This window comes from Chinchilla lanigera, unplaced genomic scaffold, assembly GCF_000276665.1.
Source record: "Chinchilla lanigera isolate Chin_1 unplaced genomic scaffold, ChiLan1.0 scaffold00030, whole genome shotgun sequence".
NCBI lineage: Eukaryota > Metazoa > Chordata > Mammalia > Rodentia > Chinchillidae > Chinchilla > Chinchilla lanigera.
Genome location: NW_004955431.1, coordinates 9,758,663 through 9,775,924, shown reverse-complemented (window position 1 = coordinate 9,775,924; position 17,262 = coordinate 9,758,663). Strand labels below are relative to the sequence as shown.

Genomic DNA, 17,262 nt, shown 5'->3' with positions numbered 1-17,262 from the left:
GCAATACAAATAGGTTCCAATACAAATAGCAAGATGAAACTGTTTTGTCCTAATTCTCTTTTTGAAATTAAACTATCTAAGTGAACATTTAAATTAACTATAGATTAAGAGATTTTAACTACTTTACCCAGGAATTGGCTGACTTTGGCTGCTCCTCCGGTAGCCTGCTTGGCTATATAAAGTCCCCTGGAGACAGCTGGACTAACTTCCACTGGTTTTTCTTCTGGCTGAATCCGTTCTCGGAGTTTGGAAGCACCTTTCTGGATTGCTTTGCCAGTAAACTCAGCACCTTTGACTAATCCCCAACTCACCCAGGAAGCACCTTTTTAAAGGAGAGTTTAAAGTTACATAGTATTAGGGATGATTATACCTTTAAATTTTTTAATAGAAAACATCAGCAAGAAGAAAATAAAAGGAATTAAATATCCTGATCCTGAACGTACCATGAACTTTTAAGCCAACTTTGTACCTACAGTTTTCTACCTGGAATATATGCTTTTTTTAATTGAACTTATCTTTTAATATTTAGGTCACACATCTCTCCAGGACAGAATTTTGCATTATTCTATGCTGCCACTACAACTTGTATGTCTCTTTTCATGTTACTATAATTTACTTCTTTAAGATACTAGTTTTAAGTTTTGGTGCCATTAACCACTTAACAGTCCAATTGCTAAAATACGGGATGACCAAAAATGGCGTATTTTTTCATTAATTTTTATAAGATAATATAACAGGAAATATATGACAATTTTATCATATTTATTCAATACAAGAATCGACTGGTTGAAATGACACCTGCCTGAGCAATGCGTGGCATAGTCAGTATATAAACAAACACACTGCCGGAGTGATGTTCGGAGTAAACTGTTAAGCAGTCAAAATAGTATTTCACAGGAGAATCCAGATGTTCTTCTTGCCTTCCTCCAGGTACCAGTCCCCCATGATATTTTGAGGGAGAAATATTCAAAGAATGCAAACTGGAAAGTAAAGAATCTATGTTTCAAGTACTACAGAGAACTAGATCACTTTAAGCTGACAGCATTAGGCCTTCTTCAATTATAAACCTAAACCCCTGGAACTCAGCATCAAAATCTCTGGAATACCTAAACCATGTACGATTAAGAGAAAATCAGAATGAGAACAAAGACGTGTAGCTGAATTGGCCAATTCTCTAACTACGGGCCCTAATTCTTTGCTTTGTTTCCTCTTCTTGGGGCACAAATGACAAAGCAGTTGCCAGAGAGAAACAAGGATGAGAAGGTTCTCAGCCAGTGGGCAAGTAGAAAAAGGAGGAATGGGAAAGAGAGAAGCAACAGGATTAACAAGAACACTCACTGTCTTCTAAGACGAAAAGTGTTACCCTTCTCTGCAGAGAGCTTTCAATTTAAAATATTTCCTTTTTGATTAACCCTGAAAAAAAGTGAGCTTTTAAAGCTGTTCATATAAAACACTTCAGTAGGTTTTCTCAAGGTCTGTGGTGTGGTTTTACATGATTAGTCTATATGAGTTAGCACCAGGTGAGCATATGAAAATGATTTTTAAAAGATGCCAACAACACAAAGAAGTAATAATACTAAAATTTCTTTTCCTTTCCATCCCAAAGAACATTCACTGACATCCCTAATTTTACCTTTCTTAGCTTACGTCTCATTGTTTGCACATAGGTAACATCCGATAGCCACAACTTAAAGCAGCAGAGTTTTATTTGGGCTCATGGATTCTGTCCAAGGTCAGCAGCTCTGAGGCAGGAAAGGTATGGTGGAAGGGTCTAGTGGAGGGAAGGTGCTCCACATTATGGTGACTGGGAAGTAGAGAACGAAAGAAGGCGACAGAGAGAGCCACAGACCCTGCCACATCACATCCTCAGTGACTCCCCTCTTCACACCTACCTCCTACCTCCTCATAGTACATTAGCTATAGAGTCATCAGTGGATTACTCTACTGAGAGTATAACACTCTCATAATCCACTCGTCTTCCAAACACATGAGGCTTTTGGGGGCCATTTTAGATATAAACTATAACACCAACTCATGGGCCTACCCAATCACCAAATCTGGGGAGGACCAGGTGGCAAACCCAGGCAAACAGGCTCTGATAACAGTAAAAGATTTAAGCATGTCCATTCAAAAAAAGGACAAAGTATGATTTCATAGTTATAAGAAAGTCTGTAAGAAACAAAAGGTGTGGAGTTCACTGACAACTGAGAAAAATAAATGGAAAGGAGATACACGAAAAGTCACAGGATTGATAAAATCAACATGGTACTGGCAAAAAACAAATAAACAAAAAACAGACCTGACGATCAGTGAAACAGATTAGAAGATGTAGACACAACTACAAACACACTCAGCCACCTTATCTCTGACAAGGGTGCCAAACACATTCACTGGAAGAAAGATAACCTCTTTAATAAATGGTCCTGAGAAAAGTGGCTTTCCACATCCTAAAGACTAAAACTAGCCCCATGTCTATCACCATGCACTAAAGTCAAAATGGATCAAAGATCAAAATATGAAAACAGAAACACTAAACCAACTGGAAGAGAAAGTAGGTAGAAATCTTGAGGACATGGGTAGGCAGAGAGTTCATGAGTAAAAACCAAAGTGCATGGGAAATACTTCAAAGAATCAACAACTGGGATCTCATCTTATTAAAAAGTTTTTGTACATCAAAAGAAATCACCAACAGAATGAAAAGAAAACCCACAAATTGGGAAAAAAATTTAGCTAATTGTCCCTTGGACAAAGGACTTCTATCTAGAACATATAAAGAATTAAAAAAGTAAGACCCCCAAAATTCAAAGACCCAATCCAAAAATGGGCATCTGAGATGAATATATACTTCTAAGAAGAAACACAAATGGCAAATAAATATATGAAAAAATGCTCAACATCACTGGTCATTTGAGAAATGCAAATTAAAACAACCCTGAGATTCCAGCTGACCCCAGAAAGAATGGCTATCATCAAGATATCAACCAGTAACAAATGCTGTTGGGGCTGTGGGGAAAAGAAACCCTTCTCCATTGTTGGTGGAAGTGTAGACTGGTACAACCACCGTGGAAATCAATGTGGCGATTCCTCAAGAAACTAGGATTAGAGGTCCCATTCGACCCAACTATTCCCCTTTTGGGTATTTTTCCAGAATAACTGAAAACATCATACCGCAGCAATATATGTACACCCATGTTTATAGCAGCACAATCTGTAATAGCTAAATCTTGGAAATAATCCAAGTGCCCACCAACAAAGGAACAGATAAAACAGATGTGTTTTTATACAATGCAGTACTACTCAGCTATAAAAAAAGATAAACTCAAGGCTTTTGTAGGTAAATGGATGCAATTAGAGACCATACTGATAAGAGAAATAAATCAGACTTGCATGTGTAAACATCATATTGTCACCCTAGTGTAAGAAACTGAAAGAGTATGTAAGATCCAAAAGGTACAATAGATATTGTGAAAGGGAAAGAAACTTCTCAAAAGGAAAGAACAACTGGGATGGTGGAAAGGAAAAAAATACACACACACACACACACACACACACACACACACACACGATAGCTAATATAATGGTACTACTAATTTCTATTAGTTCATTGACAGAAACAGTCACTGTTTATATTGTTTGATCAATCTTACATGCCTACATCTGTAATCTGAGCAATTACTTTGAAGATAACAATATGCAATATAATAACCATTATTAATTTCTTATCATTTTGTTTTGAAATCCTGTATCTTTTTCAATTCCCTTTAAAATCAAAAAGTCATAGGACTAGTAAAGAAAAATACTAGATGTAAATGATTAATATAGTGTCACCATGCAAGAGCATAACACAGGTAAGAATTTTAAAACTGTAGGCATTGTAACAGAAGATAAAGAAGCCTAATACAGTGTATTTCATTACTAGCTATTTAAGTCTTCTAAATTGCTTGTGTACGGGCAGATACAGGTAGGTTCTATTCAAGTTAACGTTTTATACTCTCAGGAATGCTGACATATTGCAGACAACGAATATGTGCTTAACAAATGAGAGGTTGGTGGGTAACTTAAAATCATCTAACTCCTAATACCATCATTTTGAGAGTTAGGATTTCAACTATGAATTTTTGTGGTGGGACCCAAACATTCAGATTACAGGAGTGTAGGGGGTGATATTTCAGAGAAGAAAGGAAAGTAACCAACTATATGTTCAAGGTATTTGAGTGTTTGGGGATTCCTGAAGCTTTTCACTACTAATTTTCCCAACAGTAAAACAGATAGTAATATGCCAGGAAGAACTTATAACTTATACCTTCTTATGCCAGGAAGAACTTATACCTATAACTTATACCTATAACTTATACCTATAATATGTGATGTTCTAAGAAACTAGTTCCTTTTGCTATTAAGTATTTATAAGTTAATTTTTTTAAAGTAAAATACAAAATGTTATCTTTGTAAATATTCTGTTATAAACAGTACCTTTACTGTATCCCAAAAGTTTCAAATTATAAGGAAAAAAATTAACATTACTATAATACCTGACAAAATGTTTTGAGCCACTTTCTCACTCCATTCAGGTAATTCTTTTGCTTTTTCTTCTGAAACTGGCTCACAGGGTACAATGTGACTCAGATTCACTTCTTCATCTGAAGTACCTTTAGTCTAAACAGTAAAAATGTTTCAAAATATAAACATGAAGTACTGAAGAGGGGAACTGTAAGCATTATATAATAAAATATTATATACTAGACAACAAATACTAGACATAATTAATGAAAATATCTCTAGACAGTTACTAGTACAACTTATACAGTGCAATACAAGAACTGGCATACAGCTAGACATCATTTTGGTCTTATATAGTTCTTGCCCAGTATGATCTTTCAACATAGCATTTATCAAATCATATTTAAGTTGACTTTTCTTGACTAGATTATATGAAGGAACTTCACCCGTAGATCTTACTAGTGTGTATACGGTACTCAGAAAGATTCCTGTTAAACAATTCAATCAGTAATAAACAATGCAGCTAAATAAACTGATTTTGACAGGGATCAAGTAGAAGCTAATATGAAACAAGAACAGATAACATGGAACCACCTGCCATTCCACTGAAATGGAAATGGGGAACATGGAAATACCTGTACCTTACTAATTTAACAGCTGCTGTGGGAGGGCTAACAGGCAAAATCTTAATGACAAGCTAACTCACTCTAAAACCTGAGAAACAAACTAACTCAGACCTCATAACATTATAATTTAAAAATCAAAGTGCCCCACAGAAATATGAAGGACTTCACTTGAAATTTAAAAACAGGAGATTTTGCATATGTAGATATGCATACATACACATGTATATATATATATACATGCATTAGACAAAAACTTCTATGTGGGAAAAAAAACAACCACAAGTAAAATCTAAAGATAAACTACGTGAAGGATTTGCAACTTCTGTCTTTAACAATGCGGCAAAATTCCTCATATATAAAGAATTCCTGAAAACTGAGAATAAAAAGATTAATAACCTCCAAAATAAAAATGGACACACGACATAAATAGATGATATACAGAAAACAAAATTCAAGGAATCTTTAAGCACAGATGTTTGGCACCATTCAAAATGAAATCAATGCAAGTTTTTTTTTTTTTTGGTTTTTCTCCAGTACCGGGAACCGAACTCACGACCTTGCACTTGCCAGGCAGGCGTTTTTGCCGCTGAGCTAAATCCCCAGCCCCGAATGCAAGTTAAGGTATTCTCATATACTACTTTCATCCAGCAGACTGCTAAATATAGAAAGACTAAACACCCAGACACAGTAGTCCCCCTCATCTCTAGAGTATACACTATAAGACACCTAACAGATGCCTAACCCGGCGTTGGTAGTGAGCCCTACATACTACATTTTTTACTATACATATATGATAAAGTTCAATTTATAAATTAGGCACAGTAAGAGGTTAACAACACTAATAGTAAAACAGAACAGCTATAAGTGTATGTTTTGCCTTAGCACAACTGACACAAATTTCCTTTTCTTCACAATTTTAAAGATTTGTTTTTACTGCAGATGTTTGCAACCTTAGCTTTTGTTTATTTTTCTTTCCTTATAAAATTGAGAATTTTTACTTTTAAGGCTTCTCTTTGGCAAATTCAAATTGCCAGAATCACCATGCTTGGGTTGTGGGGCCTTTATTAAAATAAAGCTTATCTGAAGACAAATGCTACAACTCTAGACAATCCATCTGATAACCATGATGGCTATTAAGTGTACACAACATAAATATGCTGGACAAAGGGACCATTTGTGTCTTGGGGGGCAAGTAGAGGAGGTGGCAGGAGTTTTCATCACGCTACTCAGAAAGCTCAGATTAAATATATGAATTGTTTATTTCAGCAGAAATAATTCAGAATGCTCATTTCTTCATACACTGGCTTGGTATTATTATTTCCTCCTAGATTTCTTTCAATTTGCTGTTTCTACTGCCAACTCTTCTTTCCCTTCAACACTCATCCTGGCCATAATGTACTCTACGAGGAGGTTCTTCACTGCTTTCCATGCCACCCATCTACCTATATTTATCCATTAAATCAGGCTTTATCCTTTATCTATGGATCACATTAAGTAGAAATAATCTTGTTAATTTGTATTGTCTTACTAGATAGTAAATCCCTAAAGAGAAGAAACAACCTTTTTCCACTATATAGCTGCCCTCTCCAGAACTCAGTACACTGGTATCATTGAGTAATACACTAGGACTCAATACAGTGGTACCTTAGTTTATGAACTTCGTTTTACGATTTGGAGAAGAAAACAGCATTTTGTTATTATCACACTATAGGTAATTCAGAATTACTTGTAGGTATAGTCCTTATGGTAAATATTTATTATCTTTGGAATTAATGAATATCACAAGAGTACTCTATTTGCCAAGTGTCAACTCTAGTTTATGTTAAATATTTTTGATGAGCTTTATGATATTGGGAGTCCAAAATGATTCTAAGAAGTATGTTCAATTTTTAAAGATTTTAAAAAGCTGGTCACAAGAAACCAAATTCAAAAGTTACAAAAGGACACTGTGAAAATGTAACCTCCCTCTCCTGTCTACAAATCGCCTAGTTCCCCACTGCAGACACATCAGTATTAATTCTTACAATCCTTCCAGATAAATTTTGTGTTGTACACATTCATTCATATATAAATAAAAAAAATTAACAAAAATGATGGCATGCAAAATATAGTTTGTTCTTGCTTTTTTATTTGGCAGTATAGTTGGAAATTCTTCAATGTCATTAGAACTTCACTTTTTTAATTTAGTGAGAGCAATCAAATGGTATGAAGAGGTAAAGAGTATGTTTGTATTTGTGTGGGGAAGATAGCAGTCACTGATGTTCAGTTTGCAAAGGGAAGCAAAATTTTGCCAAATACTTTTGGTTGCGAACTGAACTGTTTGCAAACAGAAGCATTCATGAACCACGTATTATAGTATTACTGTAATTATTTACTGAACTCTAATTTAGATTCATCTTTTAGAGTACATTTCATACGCACAACCTATTAATAAAGGAGAAAACTGCTGAGTATATTTTAAGAAACCAAATTTCAGTTCTGTTGCTCATCCATGAAAATCTAAGGAAAGAAAAATGCCAGCAAAAGTAGTACACTGAGCCCCAACCTCTGGGTGAGTGTAGGAAGGTAGAGATCACCACGAAATAAAGTATGCACATGAGTATAAATATGAAACACCAACACAAAATACATTTTTTAGAATAGTTTAAGTAACTATTCGGAAAGGGAATTATTAACTACTGATTCTGTTTTTGCCAGTGATCACTTATTGACTTTGTCCAAGATGATATACTTTAGAGAATGGGGATACAATAATAGAATACATAAAATTGGGGAAAGGCACCATTAGAAGAGAGTATATTGCTCCTTTATTTACCTTTTTCTTATGTTTTCCTTTATGATGCACCTCCTTGTTGCCTTGGCCTAATGAAGGGTCCAACTGACTCACATCACTAGCAGAAGCTCCCTTCATTTGGTCAGAGGGGACTCTTGTTCTTCCAGGGATTTGAAATTCATTTTCTCCTTCTGCCCTATTCCAGTTGGCCTACAGAGTAAAGGACTAAGCTTAGTTCAAATAGACTTTTCTCAAATAAGTTTCCTCCACTACACTACACCATGATCTAAGGAAATACTTGTTCAAATGTCAGTGTTTGACAGTCTATAAATGACTACTTTCACTTTTCTTTCCCTAAAATTTGTATCTCATTGCCAAACCCCAAACCTTTGAGTTCTTTGGTTTATACTACAGCCTATGGCCTAATGTATATTTCAAAAGACAAAAGATAAAAGGTAACTTGTAGCAGTTGTTGGTGGTGTAAGTTATCTTGAAATCAGAGGTGGCTACATTTGAACTTAACAAATTTTAGATAACATACAACCAAGAAAAATTTAAAGTCAATTAATAAAACTCATGTCTATGTTGCACTGTTAGAAGGCTGACTTGGTTTCTGTTTCCTGCATTTAATACTGAGTATGTTTTACTAGTGCATATTACTGAAAGAATGCTTAAAGTAAGAACAAGTAAAATTTATTTTTTGTTTATAGTGAAGATTTGCAGCAACAGAGGAAACTAAAAATAATATACAATATAATATAAAAATAATATACAACCAAAAAATAAAATTGAAGAAAGGAAAAAAACATACAGAGTAAACTAAAGTCTGCGTAATTTCCTTCCTAAAGCCCAACCCAACAACATAAGTACAAGGACTTCTGGGGTTGAAGGAAGAAATAACTCCACAGTAGGCCCATGAATTCTTAGACATACCATTTCATTCAGTTAGTAAACTACAAGGCCAGGATGAACCCAGACCCATTCGAACACATTCCTGCTTTTATAAACATCTCCTCAAGAATACACACAGGCTACCCACTTATGAATGCCCATCTTGTGTACTGCTATTCTAAATATTACTGGCTTGTTGATCACCAGGTTCTTCTCAGAGAATAGTAGTTCATGTGTGTGTGCATATGTATATGTGTGTGCACCGTGTACTGTGTTTTTTCTTTTATTTTCTCGTTCTCACTCTTCCCATTGGGGTGTGTGTTTTTCCTTGTATTTTTTTGTCCTCATTTTTCCTATCCCACCATTTAACACAGTCCCTGGTTAAATAATGGATTCCATATATCTGCTGAATGAAGAAAAAAGATTATACTATCAAGCTGTCAACCTCACTCAATCCTAGACAAACCTGTTCATAATAATCTTTCAGCTTCTTATAATAGATAAGCATGTGAAGGATTTTATATTACACTTTCCATTTGGCCATCATTTATCAAGAGAAGAAACAAAATTCTCTCATCCAAAATGTCCCTAAAATGCCAATCATACCCCTAAAATATTCACCATAACCTACTTGCTAAAGCTAAAATTATCCATTTTTCATGATTTAGTTACACTAACCCGCTTTCTAACTCAGCAGTAAAACAGTGGTGAAAACAATAGCCAATATTCACAGAACGTTATCCCTTGTTAGCATTAATACTGTTACTTTTTTTATATAATTAAGTTTATTGGTACACTTTAGATATACATGGTGACCACATTCAGCATAAGGCATTTGTACTTGTACATGATATATTCTGATTTCTCTATTTTTCTCAATCCCTTCTCGTCCCTTCAACCCATTTTCCCCTCCCTATTCATCTGCAACACAGCCCAGTGAGATTGCCATTTGCATCCCCATTTTAAAATAAGGAAATGAACAGAGAAGTTCAGTAACAGCTAAGTGAAAGAGCTATCAACTGGATGTTTGCGTTCACACTCAGGCAATTTGATTCTAGAAGTCACAATACAGAAGGAAATTATATACTCCCCTACTTTTGATCACATTAGAGATTATTACAATTCATTTAAAAGTAGAATTAATTATGTCAGAGTAAATTTGCATCCTACAATGATGACACAAGTTACCTGGAGTCGAAGGTCAGACATTTGTCTTAATAGATCCTCAAAGAGTTCTCTATCATCTTCTGGTAGCTCAGAGGATAAGACCACACCCACAAAGCATCCTGCTGCTTGTAACATTGTATCAGGAAACATGTAGGCTCCCACAGAACATTTGAGAACTGGAGATCTATCAGGAACCAGAGGATACAACCAGTCACAAACCTGAAAAAATTAGAGGCAAAAGAAAATCATTTAAGGAACAGATCTTCACCACTGTTTCAGTGAAACTGTTATACTAGAAAATAAACATCTCAAAGTTTGAAATATATTTTTAAGATTTTATAGAACCATCAATAACAAGAAATCATCACTGAAAATGAGTCATTTGCTAGTCTGATCTTCCTGCAATAAAAACAGCTCAAAATGCTACTGCCTAATAAGCATCTTCGAAGTATTTTTCCTTCACAGATTCTCTTTTCATTTTGAAAAGCTACTCTGTCTTTTATAATAGGCAAACTTCAGACAGGTTACAATAAAACTGCCATCCAAAGTATAATAAGAAAGTCATCTATGGTATGTGAAATGGTGTCAGATAATGCATGAACTTTCAAAATTTGAGTAATTATGTATTTTAATATGTATTAGAAAATTCAACTTTAAATCAGTCATCGTTTAAATGGAATTTACTATGAAACAAAATAATAGAAGTATTAAGAAACCAATAATGTTAGTAATACTATTCCAGGAATATAGATTTGATCAAAAAATTGTAAAGGTTTTTCTAAAATGACTACAGCATGGGAAAGGTTTTTATTTATTATTCCACGATTTCTTTAAACTTTCCTCTATCTTGATTGCCTTGATTGAACTGGAATATCCTCAAATCTTCTCCAAAAGAATCCCAAAATGCTTAGTGCGTGGAAGGTAGCTCAATGATAAGCACTTGCCTAACAAGTACAGGACCCTAGATTTGATCCCCAGCTACACATCCACACAGAGAAAACTTTATAGACCTTTTGTAGGATAGATTATTACAGACTGTGAGCTCCTTTGACCATAGGCTGGTTTCTCCCAATTTCACTTTAAGAAGGTAATCTTGTGCCCAAGTTCTATATGAAGTGACTACAGATTTAACAGGTCTAAAAAGCACATTAAAACTAAAACTGAAGGAAAACAGGTTTTTGAAATCTTAAAATTCCAACTCTGCCTACTGAAAGCCAAATAATCTTGTTCTCATTTCCTAAACAGACCAATACTGACGTCTGCAACATAATAAATCATATCCAATTTGTACAAGTAGGTTGGTTATATATTTTTTAGGATACAAATATTCAGTAAATACACATGGTAACTCCTTTATAGGACATGCTGTACTTGAATATACGTAAATAAGAGTCTGCTAAAGAACCAAACTAAACTTTGCATGCCATTTTACTTTTCATTTAGGATCTAAAGAGGATACATGAAAAAGTTAACAAATTCAAAGCTCTAAGGCAGGATAAATTTTTGTTCAACAAATCAGTGGCTGAGCTCATATAACCAAGTATAGTATTTCTGTCATTCACTTCCTATACCTTCAGTTGCTGAGGACTGAAAGATTTTAAATTCCATTGTTTCAATACAGCACTATTACCAGATCATCATATATTAAGCTTTTATCTGTACCCCTCCCTGACCCCAATCAACAATTCCACACCTTTTAACTTTAAGGCTGCATCTCTAAAATAACTTAGTAGTATTCACAATATATTTCCTGCCCAAATAACAAATCCTTCCTTTGAATAAACCCCCAAAAGATCTCTTTCACGTATTTCTAGTAATCTAGCTTCCTCTAAGTAATTTTCAAATTGACTCTATCTAAAAGTTATATAAAAATTGAGATTAGAGTACACCATAAGAAAGAATGAATATAGATAACTAGCACTATAACTAAGCAGTATCTACACTTTGGGTAAAAGTACCTATTTGCTCAGTGATCTCTATTTAATGCAGAGTCTTTTGTTACAGAATCAGTAGTACATACAAGTGCTAGTAGTATATACAAGACCCATAAAGATCCATTTCCCTGTATCTACAATCAACCTTTTAATACCAAATTGTTACTGAACTATTAACTTCAGAGTATCTCATTAAATCTGTACCAATGAACTGACATCAACCATTATTTAGGATCAGTCTCTGCCAGTGGTTGCAAATCTTTGGCATGTGTGCCTCAGCAGGCTGATTTTAAGCTGACCTTTTCTATCTTTTTGCTGATGACAGGCTGATCTGTGTAAATGTTTAGCAACATCCTTGGTTTCTACCAACTATGTCAGTAGCAAGCACATGCTACTTGTAACAACCACAAAATTTCTTCAGGCTTTTTCAAATGTCCCCAGGGAAGAGAAAATTGCTCCAGATTGCTACCAGTGCACTACACACAGTTCTATTCCCAGTTCAGATCCTCAACTGAGATTTGACAATACTTGTGGATACTATTTACAGTTATACAGTATATCCACATGAATGACATAAATCCTCTGAAACTAAACTTAGTAGGTTTTCCCATTTAACCCAGCTATTCCCCTTCTGGGTATTGTCCCAGAAGAATTAAAAACATCATACCACAACGATGTATGTGCACCCGTGTTTATAGCAGCATAGTTTGGTATAGCTAAATCTTGGAAACAACCCAAACGCCCATCCACTGAGGAATGGATAAAAAGCATGTAGTATTTTTATACAATGGAGTATTACTCAGCTATTAAAAAAGATAAACTTGAGGCTTTTGTAGGTAAATGGATGCAACTAGAGACCATACTCGTAAGTGAAATACATCAGACCCACATGTGTAAACATCATATTGTCTCCCTGGTATAGGAACCTGAAAGAATAAGTAAAGCTCAAAACGTACAAGAGATGACAGGAAAGGGAAAGAAATTGCTCAAAGGAAGGAAAGCCTGGGATGAGGGAAAGAAGAAAAAAGAAAGAAGGCAAAATATAAATGTATATATGAAGAGCTGCATACCTGTATTGCTGACATCTGATGGTACACTGAAAGGAATAGTTAATGCTTAAAATTTTTCATGTTCTGACCAATTTTTCATACTTATATTTGGTAATGTGAGCAACTGATTTGAAGGTCACAACATGCAATGGAACTACCATGGTGAACTCCTACCATCTTGTCTAGTGAAACTCTGTATTATCTTTAATGTTTTATCTAATAATTATTTTCTTATTCTCTTTAATGATTTGAACAATCTTCCACTGTTAGATCTGGTAATCTGAGCAATGTAGCTGAAGATAACAATATGTAATATAACAACCACTGTTAATTCATATTATTTTGTCTTAAAACCTGTATCACTTTAAATGTTCTTGCTTTGGTTTGTTTATGTTTGTGATGCTGGTATGTCGCTATTGTTCTTTTTTTGTTTTTCTCATTTACTACTCTCTTTTCTTTATAAGAAAAAGAAAAAAAGAGAAGAAAATTAGTAGGTTTCTTCTTCAGACGAAGAAATAAAAACTCAAGGATGAGTTCTTTGATTTCCCTGAGGTCCCATTATCACAGTTTTAATATCAAAACAAGATTGTATAGCTTAAAAACCAAAGCTAAATACAAACATGGATGTTCAGAGCTCATAAATTTCATGATGTATATTTTAAAAGGAAGTAAAACCTATCATTATCTTTTTGTACTTACTATCCTGGACACATTACAAACATTAACAAATAAAAACAATACTTTCTACATATATTTGAAATTATGTTTACTTTTTCCTTTGGCTTACCTGAAGAAATCCAGGAGGGCGATTTAGAACTGTATCAAGAGAATTATCCAAGAACCTGACAATTCGAAGGTAGCCAGGATATGAAGGTGCACTAACCTCCCCGGCAGGATTTACAAAAAAGATCTGTACTCCATTTGGTATCAGAATCAATTCATCTGCATCCATCCCTAAGGTCTCAAGAGGAGGTGGCTGAGAATGGCTCCTATAGAAATCTTCTCCAACTGATGAAATTTCACCAGAATCAGTTCCATAAGACACAGTGTAGTGACCCTCCGCAGCCTGAGGAGTATAAGCAGGAGGAGCTTCTGATGGACAGCTTGGAGATGGTAAGGCTGGAGAAGATGGTGCAGCAATGGATCCTGAACTTGCAGCTGTAGTGTTATTTATTTCAGTATGCTGAGGAGGTGAATTACAGGACTGAGGCCCTGGCGACTTTTCACACATGTCTTTCGGTGGAAATTCTGGATACAACTTGGGTACTTCCTGAAGATCATTTCGTAGGGAAGTGGCAAGACCTTTCTCTAGAATTTCTAACCTGGCGCGTACATTCTGTAGTGTTTCTTTCATTTTCTGTTGCATCTGTCTAGCAGATTCCCATTCAGGGCCTGTGTGTTGAGGCTCCGTTGATATAATGCTGATTCCCCTGAGCAGGTGTCCTATTCCTTGCTTATAGTAGTTCTTTGCTTCTTCCTTCTGCCCTAATTCATCTGTATTCAAACCTTTATTAACAAATAAAAAGGCATTTTTGTATGCTTCCCTGATAATCTTAATTTCTGCAGGTTCTCCATTTTGTGGTGCTTGCTCCATTTCTGCAAAATAGGAAATATTATCTGTAATTACCTGTTCAGCTATTTGATTGGTTATTTACTATTCATCTTTCCTACCTCATTATACTTCAAGAAGACAGAAATCTTGTCTCTGTCTTGTTCACTATTATGTTTCCTAAGCTTAATTTTAGTTCTGACACAGAAAGCACTCAAAATGCAGTTGACCAATGGGTAAATGCTCTTGGCTGGCCCTAAAAATCTTGCTAATTTAAAAACAAGAAAGTAAATGAGAAACATTAAGTGAGTTTTGTGCTGGTTTCTTCTAATATATATTCCCCTATCATATATCAATTTTAGGGTTAAGACAAAGGGTCTCATTCTAAAATTCATTATACTATAAATCCAGATAATATCTAGCTAATAAAAAAATGAGTGGAATCGTATATTGTAGAAGACAGAAATGAGAAAAAACTAGAGGGAACGTCAACATTATCTGACCATCACTAATGGTAGCAGGTATGAGCAGTTAGCTTTAATTTCCTGGCAAAGTCCTACTAAAAAAAAATGACTTTTAAAAGACTCTGAAAAAGGCATAACAATTTCTCTTAATGAGAAAAAGACATTAATAGGTACTTTTCCAAAAAAGAATAAATATTATTCCTTCCGGAAAATGAAACTAAAATTCATAATGATTCAAACTATGTATGTATTAGATAGCTAAAATCTAGAGTGAGTCAGGGATATAGCTCAGCGGCACAGTGCTTGCCTGGCAAGCACGAGGCTCTGGGTTCAATTCCTGATACCAAAAATCAATCACTCAGTCACTCAATCAACCTAGACTGACCAGTGTTAAACAACTGCAATTCATACTGTGCTGGTGGAAGCTGAAAAATGGCACAGCCATTTTGGAAGGCTCACCATTTCTGCTACAGCTAAGTATTAACCCACTCACTCAACGACCCATTTGCAAGTACAGAACTAGGAGCACTACACACATATACATGCCAAAAAAAAAAAAAAAAAAAAAAAAAAAAAAAAAAAAATCACTATAATAGCCAAATCAGAAACCAGAACCTGTTTCCAGATAAAAATGGTGTACTTAAGTTGTATCATTTACACATTCTTATCAAAAAAGTAAAAGCCACTTCAAACATAACCATATGTAGGTTTATATTTTAAAAGATACAAGCAACGTTAAAAATTTTAATTAAAAACTTGGCAACTTAGTTCAAGTCCACAAAAATGTGAAAAGTAGTAAATAATTACACTTAACAGGCAACAACACAAGTAGGCTCTAACAGCATTTAGGTCGGGCTTGAGTGACCCACGATCGTAATCGCGTAATCTGGGAGGTGGAAGCAGGACTGCAAGTTTGAACCTAGCCTGGCAGCTTCGGTTAGCAATAACCTGACTCAAAATATAGAAGAGCAGGGGAAACAGCTCCGTGTGAGGACCCTGAGTACAATCCCAGTACTAGTAAAAAAAATAACTAAATAAAAAATAGCAATAATAATGCAGCACCTATCTTGTTAGAGCCAGTAGAAGTTACTGTAATGCCTGTCCCTGCCCACTTGGCCATTTATGAAGACAGGGTTTCCCACTATAAATTTACTTATTATTTAAATTATATATTAGTTGTATATACTTATGGTGTGCAAAATGATGGTATATTTTCAGTTTTAATACAATGTGGAATGATTACATCAAGCTAACTAACGTGTTCATCATCTCAAATACCTGCGTGTTTTTGAAAGATCACTTGATTTTTATCTTTTACAGATACTGAAATGTACAGTACTCCATTATTATTACAGTAACAAATCTCAAGAAACACTTATTTCTCATATTGATGTGGAGGACGGGGGGGGGGTGCTAATAGGAGTTGTTTTCTCTCCTAATATCCGTATGCAACGTCCTCTGGAGTGTCCAACCACATTCAGGTCGACTGGGGAAACGATGTCTGAGCAAGTGCTGCAGGTGAGAAGTAAAGCTGGTATCACACAGTACCAAGTTCGAACAGGTCCTATGAGACCACCATGTTAAATCAATTATACAAGAGAACGCATTAGGAGGTAGCTCCATTTCGAACCGGCCCTATTCTATTGCCTTTCTCTTTCATCAACTTCAAAAAAACCCCTTAATTTCTTAAAGACGAGGTCATTCTTTCGAGGTAACAACAATACTGAACGCCAATCCACTAAGTTTTAACTCGATAAACCAATCCTCGAGGACCGGCCAGAGACTACAGCGCAATCCCTCAGTGTGCGGGAAACCGGGCAGCCCCACAGCCACACGGTAACAGTGCGGGTCCAAAACCAACTTTGCGCACGGAACGCGGCCAGAGGGAGTCCTCCGGAGCGCGCCGTCCCTGGTAAACATTAACGAAAGTACTCGAAAGAGTAAAACCACACGCTCGCTAGTCTCCGACTGCGGCGGGTTGTGCGCCTCTTTGCAAAGAGCCCGGCTGCTGCCCCTTCGCGAAGCTGTAAGCGCTGGGGGCAGGGGAGTCACGGGCTGTTTTCGGGGCCGCGAGCGCTGCCGGCGGGGACGCTGCATCCCCGCACAGGCCGGGAGGCAAGGCGGGGAGGGCGAGGGCCTCGAATACGGGGACCCCGAGTAGGAACTCCTCCAACTGTCCCTTGGAATGGCTCCCCTCCAGGAAAGCCCGTGGCTCAGCTCTCGCACCGGCCCTTCAACAGCCTGCCCGCCTTCCCCTGGGTCTCGGCCCGGGCCGCCCGCCGGAGCAGCCGCCGCCGCCCACCTGCCCC

The 17,262-nt window shown here is 36.1% G+C and overlaps 1 protein-coding gene across 2 annotated transcripts in view; it reads right to left on the bottom strand.

Moving 5' to 3' along the window:
* Positions 1 to 17,262, bottom strand: part of Spg20 (spastic paraplegia 20 (Troyer syndrome)) — a 28,310-nt gene that overhangs the window by 10,544 nt on the left and 504 nt on the right. The window contains exons 2-6 of one of the 2 annotated variants that reach the window (XM_005387685.2): positions 13,728 to 14,536; positions 9,979 to 10,176; positions 7,942 to 8,109; positions 4,533 to 4,656; positions 128 to 322 (exon numbers count right to left, since the gene is read on the bottom strand). In XM_005387685.2, coding sequence (XP_005387742.1) covers positions 128 to 322; positions 4,533 to 4,656; positions 7,942 to 8,109; positions 9,979 to 10,176; positions 13,728 to 14,534 — 1,492 coding nt within the window. In that variant the 5' untranslated portion in view covers positions 14,535 to 14,536. The remainder of the gene's footprint in view (positions 1 to 127; positions 323 to 4,532; positions 4,657 to 7,941; positions 8,110 to 9,978; positions 10,177 to 13,727; positions 14,537 to 17,262) is intronic. The other variant, XM_005387686.2, reaches the window with a different exon arrangement.